Consider the following 12,310-nt stretch of genomic DNA (forward strand, 5'->3'; position numbering starts at 1 on the left):
CTCTGACTAGTCACCTTACCTGCGCTCACTAACAGCTCCTGGCTCCTCTGCAGTCTGCAAATTAAAAGCCCTGTGTTGGTGACCAGGGGGATCATTAAAAGACACTCCACAGGCCATACTCAGCCTAATGATTTGCTGCAAGGCCCAAGTACTGTGATGGGGGGAACGGGTCATGTGCTCCCCCATACTAAAAAATGCCAATTATTCTTGCTGACCTTAGAAAAGATAGGAGAGGTGGGGGAGTGCAGGTACATTGAGTATAAGGGTCTCACTTACATGTCTTGTCTCTGCAGCACCCTGTGAATGGACAGCCAAAGGAGAAACAGCAAGTGATGAGCTCACCTATCTGTCACTCTGCTCTCTCCTCTTATTAGCATGCTCCTTGCACTGCAGCACAAGCGGCTCACTCTTTGTGCTACTACTTCCTCTCCCAGGTACTTACATTGCTTGCATTTTAAAATTAAAATAAAATTTATTGGCATTCTAATACAGAGCAGCAGCAATTTGTGTCTTTTATATCTGAAGTCATGCTTTAAACAAATCTATCAGAATTTTTAAAACACACTGGGGGGTTATTTACGAAAGGCAAATCCACTTTCCACTACAAGTGCACTTGGAAGTGCAGCCGCTGTAGATCTGAGGGGTAGATCAGAAATGAGGGGGAAGCTCTGCTGATTTTATCATCCAATCATGTGCAAGTTAAAATGCTATTTTTTATTTTCTTTGCATGTCCCCCTCGGATCTACAGCGACTGCACTTCCAGTGCAAAGTGGATTTGCCTTTCATAAATAACCCCGCACTGTCTTATTGGTGATTAACAGCTGCTCCCCATTTTGGCTCCTTCACAAAGTATCTATGACCTAGAGCAGGGGTCTTAAACTGGCGGTCCTCTAGCTGTTGTGAAACTACAAGTCCCATGAGGCATTGCAAGGCTGACAGTTACAAGCATCACTCCCACAGGCAGAGGCACGATGGGACTTGTAGTTTCACAACAGCTGGAGGGCCGCTAGTTTGAGACCCCTGACCTAGAGCCTCTAACTGACTCCTGAGAGTGGCCAGGAGTGCATCAAGGCTCAAGAAGGTCAGCACCCAGTGACTTCTTCAGAAGGCCTGCTGCAATTGTCCAATATGGGAACATTAGCAGAGATCCTGCCAAAAATGACATAAAAACAGCAAATTTCCCCTGGAAGAATCTGTTAATATTATCCCACTTTGATTATTGTGACTAGAGTGGTAAGATACAACCACAAAATAGGTTTGAATGTTGATCTATACCTGTAGCTCCTTGACGATCATGAAGCACAGCAGTCTGTCCAGCCCATTTAAGCCAAATGTTCCCAGGGAATACTGGATCTCGGAGAAGAGGCAACTGTTGGTCACTTCCTGGTGGGTGCGCATGTCATACCAAGTGTTCATCTGGTCTATGTAACACGTCACTCTGTGGTGAAAAGACATAGGGGGAACATTAGCAAAAATTACACTCACATGGAAAGCAGGGTGCCTTTCATTTAGCAAAGTCTGTGCAACAGATTTTATGTGTATTTGAGGTGCCTTCATCTGGAATCCTGGGCAGCCAAGTATGGCAGATTTGCAAAGTTCTGAGACAGATTTGGCTCTGAAAAGGAGAGACGGTTTTTACACCAAACATGCGCAATGAAAAAAGTGGCCAGGGTCAGGTTTTATTCTGCTGCGCTGCTACTTAAGAGAAGCAGAGGGCGGAGTTTATGAATCAAGCTTTAAGCCTGCAGTAAATCTGTTACATAATCTGTCTACACTGGTTTAGCATGTTTTTATGTGAAAACTCGGTGGAACGACAGTAAGTGATTCACAGACTGCCCAGCTGGTTCCAGAGAGCTACACAGTGGCTTATACTGCGAAGGCGCAGTACCCCTAGGGGGGGGGGGGGGGTAAGGCCATCTGGTGAGCGGCATTTTATTACCAGCACGGATAATATCACCGGCATCACCGTCTCTCAAAAAGGATAAACAATATTATTCCGATTAGGCACTGGACACTGTTTTTGAGCATGTGATGGTCCAACCTACCAGCTCCAGACTGAGCATGTTCCCAGAACAAAACAGTAACATTGGTCATACACATGTGACCACAGAGCAAAAAAGCCCACCACTCTGCCATCAAATATATGCATGTGACTACCGTTAAGAAGTTGCTTCTTAACTTCATATTTTCTTTCCCTATATAATGTTAGTTTGGGCCAGCATGGTCCAAATGATTTTGCGCAGTTACGGTACATGCTGGCCCAAACAAACTTTTTATAGTGAATGAAAAACATGGAGTTCTGGTTTTCTTTTTCTTAAACAGTACTGAGATCTTTGCTCTAGAATTCTGTAATCATTTGCATAGGAGAGGAAGGGGCAACAATTTAGCCAATTAGGCTTTACTGCTTGCAGAACGCTGTAAACTTAGGAAATGGAGTTTGAGGTCAGAAGAAAGAGCAGAGAGATGTCCTCATAAGTGAACTGCTGTTTCTTCATTATACAGTCACAGCTAAGTGTATGAGGTTCAGTATCCGAGTTAGTAAACAGACAACCCTCAAGAAGACCATAGACTGTTTGAATCTCTGCCAATTCAGCAGGAACCCCGCAAGATTCGAACCATGTATGGGCAGGCTGAATGTACCCAACTTGATCAATCAACTTAGGTACAACCAGCCTGTTTCATTTTACATGCGATTATTGCTAGCAGGTGTTATAGCCGCTAGCAATCACCGTGTTCTCCCAGCAAGGAGACCTTCCCCTGTCGGTAGAACACAATGGCTCTGCAGAAGTGATTCTTCCCATCAACAATGACTGTGTGGAGGGGTGAAATCAAGCTATTTTCTTTTCTACATCAAAAGAAAATCACTTTGTCTATGGCCGGTCTTAGACTTACCTGCACACTTTGTCTTGAAATTAATATAATTTTTATGAGGGCCTTCTGGTTCCTTGTTGCTTGCTTTATTAAATGTTCACTCCTCTTTTTTTTTTGCATCTCCAATAAAAACTTACTTTGGATCAGTTATCCTCAGGATCTCCCGGCACAACCTCCCGATAAAGGTGACAGACTCGTCCACAGAGGGAAACTTAGGGATGGGGATGTGTGTGGACTGGTACATGCTTTGCCAGTCTTGAATCTGGTGGAAACATGAAGATCTGGAATTAGGTGAAAAGAGCAAAGTCAAAATAACACACCTTAATCAGGGAGCACTGGAGCTACTTTTTAGAAGATCTCCAAGTCGAGAAACAACAAACAGAAATAAAGTCACTGCATACTCTGTTCTGTCAAAAATGTATGTACTACCCCCCTATTTATGACCACCTCAAGGTTCTCCTGCTAAAAACGGGGATACCTAAAAACAAACATTTTGGTGACAGAGCCCTTCCTACTATTTATTATTAGTTTAGATTTGGAAAACTTCTATTGGCCTATTTAACAATCCATATATTATAATTCTATTAATTATCATAATACAGGATTTATATAGCACCAACAGTTTACTCAGCACTTTACAACATGAGGGCAGACAGTACAGTTATAATAAAATTCAATAAAAAGGAGGAATAAGATAGAGCCTACAATCTAAAATACATACAATACCTTTGTTCGAAGAAAGTTGTTGCACTCTTGTTCTACATTATAGTTGACAATACGTGACACTTCTTCCTGCCAAATCTTTAGACCGTAAATGCTGACATAATCCTGGATGTACTCAAAGGAGCGGTGGAATCCATCCATGGTGGCTGCCATTTCCTTCAATTTTGGCAATAGCTCACTGGGCTATAAGACAAAATGGTGAAATTATCCTGAACTAAGGCCAAGCCATCTACATCTCTTTTCTAATGGAGCAATGTAAGAAAAGCTGCTATTATTTTTGCCACTGGTCAATGAGTAAAATTTCCAGTTTGTAAACAAATGACATATGTAAAATTTAAGGCATCACTTACTGATCACAGAGAAAACCTCTGGCTCGAAACAGACATTCAGGCCCACCCTTTTTTTTTTAACCCCTCCCCTCTACCACCTCTTTCGAATTGAATGTTATTGACTTTTTGCATTTACAGACAACTGATACTTTGGTAGCACCTCCTTCATCAGGAGTTAGTAAACTCTGAAACGTGTTGGGTTAAGGATATAATTTTGCATCACCATGTATTTTTGTACTGATGTATTTCCAGTTGACTAGGCCATGTACATTCCAGGTTTCATTATTTAACCATTTTGATACCAATAACATTTTTTTTTTCTACTTCATAGTAATATGAATTGAGTGCCTTAAAAGCCCCATCCTAGGGAATTTCTTGCTTTCCTTCTACTCAAACTGTAATATACTGAAGACCTATGGTTTTTAACTACTTCCCATCCAGCCACTGCAAATAAATGGCCGGGTGGGCGCTTCCACCACCTGAGTGGATGTTACGGAATGTCCTTCAGAAGGAGTGCTGCGTGATCCCTATGCACGCGTGTCCCCCAGACACACCACATCTTGGATTGGCAGGAGGGCCCTGTGATTTGCTTTCCTGATCACATGATGGCTGTGTCCAAACACAGCCATCATGTGATGTAAACACAGTCTGAGGGGAGTCACAAGATGCGGGATCACTTGGGGCGATCCTGATGTGCCAGTGTCTCACAGAGACAGAGCAACGTTGCTTGGCCCTCCTGATCACATGACAGCTGTGACCAATCATCTTCTCATGTAGTGCAAGCACACAGCCATTGCCAGGCAATCGGCTCTGCTTCTCCTCACACAGAGCCAGTAAGGGAAGCGGATCTGCAAGCAGGGGATCAGTGTGCATGAGCGGTTTTTTATTTTACAGATTTTTACACACTGATCGCCCAGCTAATGTCCCCAAATAGTGAAAAACACCAACACCTGTTCCACATCTATCCACCCTAAACAACTGTGCGCACATCTGCCCGGGATCATCTATCCGCACATCTGTCCTTGATCATCTGTCCGCACATCTGCCTATGATCATCTGCCACATCTAATTCCATTGTTCTTGTGCTCCAGGGCCTTCAAAAATGTGATGGGTACTCAGGAAATGAAATGTGTAATTTATGGCTTTAGAATGCCTGACGGTGCTCACGGCATGTTGAGCCTCTGTACGTGGCCAGGCTGTGTAAAAGTCTCACACTTGTGGTATTGCCATACTCAAGAGGAGAAGCAGAATGTATTTTGGGGTGTAATGTTTGCTATGTATATGCCGTGAGTTAGAAATATCTAATACATGGACAACTTTGTGTAAAAAAAAAAAAAAAAAAAAAAAAAAAAGAAGAAGAGTTGCATTTTCTTTCCACATCTTCCAAAAACTTGTGGAAAAAAATGACATGTTCAAAAGACTCATTATGCCTTGTAGAATATACATTGGAGTGTTTGCTTTCCAAAACGGGGTCATTTTGTGGGAGTATCCATGGTCTCGGTGCTCCAGGGCCTTTAAAAGTGTGATAGGTAGTCAGGAAACTAAATGAGTAATTTATGCTCCTAGAATGCCTGATGGTGCTCCCTGCATGTTGGGCCTATGTGCCAAGGCTGTGAAAAAGTCTCACACATGTGGTATATCCATACTCAGGAGGAGGAGTAGCAGAATGTATTTTGGGGTGTAATTGCAAGTTTATCTATGCCATGTGTGAGAAATAATTTGTTAATATGACAATTTTGTGGAAAAAAATGTTTTTTAATTTTCCAAACTATTGTGGGCAAAAACAATTTTTACTTAAAAAACTCACTATGCCTCTTACTAAATACCTTGGACTGTCATCTTTACAAAGGGGGTCATTTGGGAGTGGGGTGATATCTGTACTGTCCTGACATTTTAGGGCCTCAAGAATTGAGATAGGCCATCAGTTCATCAGGATTGGTCAATTTTCAATGATATGTAGCATAGCTTGTAGACTATAACTTTCACACAAACCAATTATACACTGATCAGGATTTTTTTTACCAAAGACATGTAGCAGAATGCAGTCTGGTCTAAATGTATGATGAAATTCGATTTTATTGGATTTCTTTTAAAACAGAAAAGTAGAAAATATATATATTTTTTTTCAAAATTTTTGTTTTTTTATTCGCTTGTATCGCAAATTAAGAAAAACAAAGTGGTGATTAAATACCACCAAAAGAAAGCTCTGTGTGAACAAATTGATACAAATTTCATTTGAGTACAGTGTAGCATGACTGAGTAATTATCATTAAAAGTGCGAGAGCACGGAAAGCTGAAAATTGGTCTGGGAAGGAACGGGGTGAAAGCAGGGCCGGTGCTACCACTAGGTGGACTAGGCAGCCGCCTAGGGCGCACTGCAACCTAGGGCGCAGCTACAGCCCCTGGGAGGAAGAAGTTGGGGAAGCATCCAGCAAAACGAACAAGCCAGCGGGAGAAGGAAGTGACAAGCTGGCCGTCCTGCCATGGTGGCAGGGATGGATGAGAGCAGTGGCATAGTAGCGCTACGTGGGGGGGGGGGGGCGGTAGCCGGTTCACTCACCCCAGATGACATTACCAAGGATCTTGCCGGAGACACAGGCAGCGCCGCCGGACAGCACAGCTAAGAGAAACGGCGGCTTGCAGGAGGCGGGGCTGGGGGATGTCATGATCTCTTCTATCAGCGGAGGGCTGGAGGAGCAAACAGTGATCGTGAAGCAGGCGGAACCAAGTAAGTCTGTGCTGTGCAAGTTTCAACACATACAGGGACAGGAGAGTATAGTGGGTGGAGGCATGAACCCTTTACTGTGTGCAGGGCGGCCAGATGAGATGGAAGCCCTGCATGTTGGGTCTGGGCTTGCCGCAATTTACGCTCCCTCTTCCTGGACTGTCAGGGATGTCACTGTGTGGTGGGAGGACAGGCAGCAGCATCACTCTCCTCAAGGTAAGGCTGCCACGGCTGTTGCATTGTATTGTGAGAGAGGGGAACAGATTTGGGGGGTACCGAGGAAAACTAGTGTGTGTGTGTGTGTGTGTGTGTGTGTGTGTGTGTGTGTGTGTGTGTGTGTGTGTGTGTGTGTGTGTGTGTGTGTGTGTGTGTGTGTGTTACAGAGGGGAACAGTCCAGATTTGGGGGGAGTATAGAGAGGAACTAATGTGTGTGTGTGTGGGGGGGGGGGGGGGGGTACAGAGGGGAACAGATTTGGGGGGTACAGAGGAGAACAAATGTGTGTGTGTGCGGGGGTACAGAGAACATGTGTGTGGGGGTACACAGGGGAACTAATGTGTGTGTGTGTGTGTGTGTGTGTGGCGTTTTACAGAGGGGAACTAGTGTGTGTGTGTGTGTGTGTGTGTGTATATATAGAGGGGAACTAATGTGTGTGTAGGGGAGGGGGTACAGAGGGGAACAGATTTGGGGGGGGTACAGAGGAGAACTAATACATGTGTGGGGGAGGGGGTACAGAGGAGAACTAATACATGTGTGGGGGAGGGGGTACAGAGGGGAACAGATTTGGGGGGTACAGAGGAGAACTAATATGTGTGTGGGGGAGGGGGTACAGAGGGGAATCTATTTGGGGGGTACATAGGAGAACAGATGGGGGGGGGGGGGGTTATTTGAGGTGTGGAGGTTTAAGTTCAGCTTTGTAAAGAAAAAAAAAAATGCTGATATTTTTGCAGTTAAAAAAAAGTGCATTTATTATTATTTTTACTAGGAGCCCATAAAGCATTGTCACTAGTGTATCTGTCTGCTCGTACAGATAGGCAGTTGCATAGTTAGCCAGTCCGTATACTACCCTAGCCTTTCTATATAGTAGCCTAACTGGTCCGTATAGTACCCTAGCCTGTCCCTATAGTACCCTAGCCCACCGTATACATGAACAGGGAAAAGGAGGTGGAGCCAATGGAAGGGGGGGGGGGGGGGCAAAATGAGGTTTCGCCTAGGGTGTCAAAAATCCTTGCACCAGCCCTGGGTGAAAGTGCCCGGTATTGAGGTGGTTAAATACATGCAATGTATTTAGCAAATTTACACTAAAAGTTCAGTTGGACAGGAGTGGTCCAGAGTTTGAGTACTTGTAAAAGAAAAATAAGAATACAGGCAGTCCCCTACATACAAACATCCGACTTACAAACAACTCCTACTTACAAACGGAGGGAGACAACAGAAAGTGAGAGGAAGTCTACCCATAGGAAGGGAAATTCAGTCCTGTAAGGGTTAATATGGGGAAAAAGGTGTCTCCACTGATGCTTTATCACCAATCCTTGTTTCCCCAACAGCCCAAAATTTTCAAAATCCAATTGTCATTGAGTTAGAAAGTGAGGTGACATCTTCTGGACAGGGGCACAGACAGCTAAGCATACATTACAGGGGTGATAACCCTTCTCTACGCTATCCAAAAAGCTTAAAAATAAAAAAATTTCTGGAGCTACACTTAAAAAAATGTACCTGTTCTGACTTACACACAGATTCAACTTAAGAACAAACCTACAGTCCCTATGTTGTTTGTAACCCGAGGACAGCCTGTAGTAACAAATAGGCTTGAGAAGTCTTTGTGTTGTGTGTTCCCAGGGTCTTTAGGAAAAAAGGACATAGGTACACACATATCTAAAGGCTAAGCTGGTGTGGATGATACCTTTGCTCTCGAGTTAAAGATGAGTCCCTTATGTAAAGCCAGTGCCACCCTCTTAACAAGCTCCTTCCGTATGCCATCTTCTAATAACTGCTTTGGATCCACCTGGTGATAAAAACAAACAAGCACATCAGCTATGAAACTCAGGCTCAGTTGAAAAACGAGGTCAATTTTAAAAGCCAAGTTCTAATCTACCAAAATGCATTTTTTCCTGTGTACCTGCTGAATAAATGTTCAATCACCATCATATCCTGATAGGAAGTGAGGGGAAATCTTCCCAACAGGGACACAAACTGCAATAAAAAGACCTGACAGAGGCTCCAACACTCTCACTCTTTCCAGAGTCTGAAGTTTGCTTTAAAAGAGAACCAGTCATGAGTGGGGGATCTGTAATAATAGTATAGCCTTATAATATATATTCCCATAAATGCCCATTCTTGACTGGCTCATTTTAAAATATTTTTTTTTTTTCCTTTTGTAAGGAGAACTGGGATCTGTCTGTTAGGAGTAACACAGCAGTGTTCCCCTCTGAGACCCAACGTTTTTAATCACTGGATGTACTTAGATTACCTTAATTATTCCAACCAGCGTAGTCTTCATCATTAGCATGCCTTCAGTAAATATGGATATAGCATGGGTCAGCCTGGCCACCTACAAAGTAAACAAAGGATTGCAAAAAGGAACAGTAAAGAGTAACATACACCTAAAACTGACAGTTGAGCTTATTTATTGTAGTACTGCACAGCCCCGTTATCAAGCGTATAAACCTATAAAAAACATAAAATCATTGAGGGATGAATTCTGATTGGTCACTGTAAGTTGCAGCACTTTAAAAAGGAAGTAAACCCTGATGAGTTTACTTCCTCTTTCATTCCCTGCAAAGGTAAAGCATAATGGACTACTATGCATCGCATAGTAGTCCATTATGTGTCACTTACCTGACATAGGAGCCAGCGAAGTCACCGCTGTCCCCTGTAGTCCGGCGCATCCATCTTCTCGGTGGGTCTCGCTGCTCCGCCGCTGTCATTCGGCGAAGCCGCGATGACGTCACTCCCCCACATGTGCACGGGTGCCGCGCTCAGTGTGCATGCGTCGTAGACAGCGGTGCCTGTCTTTCGGCAAATATCTCCTAAACCGTGTAGGTTTAGGAGATATTTCTTGGACCTACAGGTAAGCCTTAATCTAGGCTTACCTGTAGGTCAAAGTGTGTTGGAAGGGTTTACAACAACTTTAAGGCATGTGGAATAAGCTGGCGCATGAACAATGTGATGAAAATATACTGTTGCAGCACTCGGCTCTCACCTCATATCTGGCTCCAAGCTGGGCGTAATCTCTTAGCTTGTCCTTGTCCAAGCGTGTTGGAACTTCCATGATATCGTGTGTCTGCAGCTTGATGATTTTAGCCAGAGATGTAAACATGCTTTCTGGAATGATCTGGAGAACCTTTGGTAAAAATTAAAAAGATGGTTAATCCTAGGCAAAGATCTGGGAACTCTAGTATTCAACCATAACTTGTAGATGAACGGACATATTCTGCTCTGGCCAAAAGTTGAGAAAGACACATATATACATTTTCACATAGTCTGCAGCTTCAGTGTATTTAGATCATTTTTTGGTCAGGTGGTACTATGGTATACTGAAGTAAAATTACAAGCATTTCATAAGTGTCAAAGGCTTGTATTGACAAGTACATGAAGTTTATTCAAAGAGTCAATATTTGCAGTGTTGACCCTTCTTTTTCAAGGCCTCTGCAATTCACCCTGGTATGCTGTCAATCAACTTCTGGGCCACATCCTGACTGATGGAAGCCCATTCTTCCATAATCAGTGGTTGGAGTTTATGGGGTTTTTGTTCAACCGCCTCTTGAAGATTGACCTCAAGTTCTCAATGAGATTAAGGTCTGGGGAGTTTCCTGGCCATGGACCCAACATTTCAATGTTTTGTTCACCAAGCCACTTAGTTATCACTTTTGCCTTATGGCAAGGTGCTCCATCAGGCTGGAAAAGGCATTGTTCCTCACCAATCTGTTCTGGGATGGTTGGGAGAAGTTGCTCTGGGAGGATGTTTTTGTACCATTCTTTATTCATGGCTGTGTTCTTAGGCATAATTGCAAGTGAGCCCACTCCCTTGGTTGAGAAGCATCCCCACACATGAATGTCTCGGGATGCTTTACTGCTAGCATGACACAGGACTGATGGTAGCGCTCACCTTTTCTTCTCCGCACAAGGTTTTTTCTGGATGTCCAAAACAATTGGAAAGGGGATTCATCAAAGAAAATGACTTTACCACAGTCCTCAGCAGTCCAATCCCTGTACCTATTGCAGAATATCAGTCTGTCCCTGATGTTTTTCTTGGGTAGAGGTGGCTTCTTTGCCGCTCTTCTCATCACCAGGCCATCCTCCAAAAGAATTTGCCTCACTGTGTGTGCGGATGTACTCACACCTGTCTGCTGCCATTCATGAGCAAGTTCTGCACTGATGGTGCCCCTATTATGCAGCTGAATAAACTGTAGGAGATAGTCCTGGCACTTACTGGACTTTCTTGGGCACCCTGAACCCTTCTTCACAACAACAATTGAACCTCTCTCAAAAAGTTTTTGATGATCTGATAAATGGTTGATTGAGGTGCTATCTTAGTAGCAATGTCCTTGCCTGTGAATTTCTTTTTGTGCACAACAATGATGACTGCACGGGTTTCCTTGCAGGTAACCATGGTTAACAGATAAAGAACAATGATTTCAAGCACCACCCTCCTTTTAAAACTTTGTCTATTCTAACTTAATAAGCATTACAGAGTGATTTCCAGCATTGTCCTCATCAACACTGACACCTGTGTTAACGAGAGAATCACTGACGATGTCAGCTTGTCCATGTAGTGGAAATGTTTTATTTTGGGGGATTAAATTCATTTTCATGGCAAAAGAGAGACTTTGCAAGTAATTGCAATTCATCTGATAACATCCTGGAGTATATGCAAATTTCCATAATAAAAACTGAGGCAGAAGACTTTGTGAAAATTAATATTTGTGTAATTCTCAAACCTTTTGGCCAGGCCAGTTCTATTAAGATTGTCAGAAATAGAACAATGTGATTATGGCTATGACAACTGTATGGGAAGCTGCTGTGGGTAATAAGATGTCATTGTTTGGTGTCTAAGCTTGACACTTGTAGCAGTTTAAACATATTGTCTGTGCTATATTTACAGTTAAGATCAGTCTTTTTCAGCAAGCGTTCAATGGAACCCTAGTGTTGCCCCAGAGGTTTCTAAGGGTTCCTTGAGCAGATAATTAACCATGAACAACATTTATCTTCATAGCTCTCTGAAACTTGGGATTGTTCCCACTGACACATATTTAAGGAGCATTCTTCCTAGTAATTATTGCACTAATGTACTGTGAACTGTAGATTCGTTAATTAGTAGCATGGGTTCCCTGAGAACGCATAGTTATTTGAAGGGCTCTCCCATATTAAAAAGTGTGAAAAGGGCTGGACAATCTTGCTCGCCACACTCCATCCTACTTTGTTTTTGGTTCGCGATTTGAAAGTTTGGAACTGACAAAACAGCCTATAGCCTAAAGAATTTCTATTCTGCTGTTGACCTGATGTTCGAAGAAACTGTTTCGTCATTGATCACCTTCCTCTCCTGCCACACATGGATGTCTGTGTGAGGTCCTCGCAACATTCAGAGGCACAGACGGCGCAAAGAAAAATGTGGCAGTAAGGAAGTGACAAGTCTCAATGTTTCAGCCTTTTGATTGAGACAT

At 43.2% G+C, this 12,310-nt stretch overlaps 1 protein-coding gene across 1 annotated transcript in view; it reads right to left on the reverse strand.

The window, feature by feature from the left end:
* Positions 1-12,310, reverse strand: part of WASHC5 (WASH complex subunit 5) — a 98,948-nt gene that overhangs the window by 25,386 nt on the left and 61,252 nt on the right. The window contains exons 16-21 of the mRNA XM_077493325.1: positions 9,850-9,990; positions 9,118-9,198; positions 8,551-8,652; positions 3,598-3,777; positions 3,009-3,133; positions 1,276-1,438 (exon numbers count right to left, since the gene is read on the reverse strand). Of these exons, the coding sequence (XP_077349451.1) occupies positions 1,276-1,438; positions 3,009-3,133; positions 3,598-3,777; positions 8,551-8,652; positions 9,118-9,198; positions 9,850-9,990 (792 nt within the window). The remainder of the gene's footprint in view (positions 1-1,275; positions 1,439-3,008; positions 3,134-3,597; positions 3,778-8,550; positions 8,653-9,117; positions 9,199-9,849; positions 9,991-12,310) is intronic.

Source organism: Lithobates pipiens, unplaced genomic scaffold (assembly GCF_037356315.1).
Source record: "Lithobates pipiens isolate NorthernLeopardFrog02 unplaced genomic scaffold, aLitPip1_a1.2 Scaffold_19, whole genome shotgun sequence".
Taxonomy (NCBI): domain Eukaryota; kingdom Metazoa; phylum Chordata; class Amphibia; order Anura; family Ranidae; genus Lithobates; species Lithobates pipiens.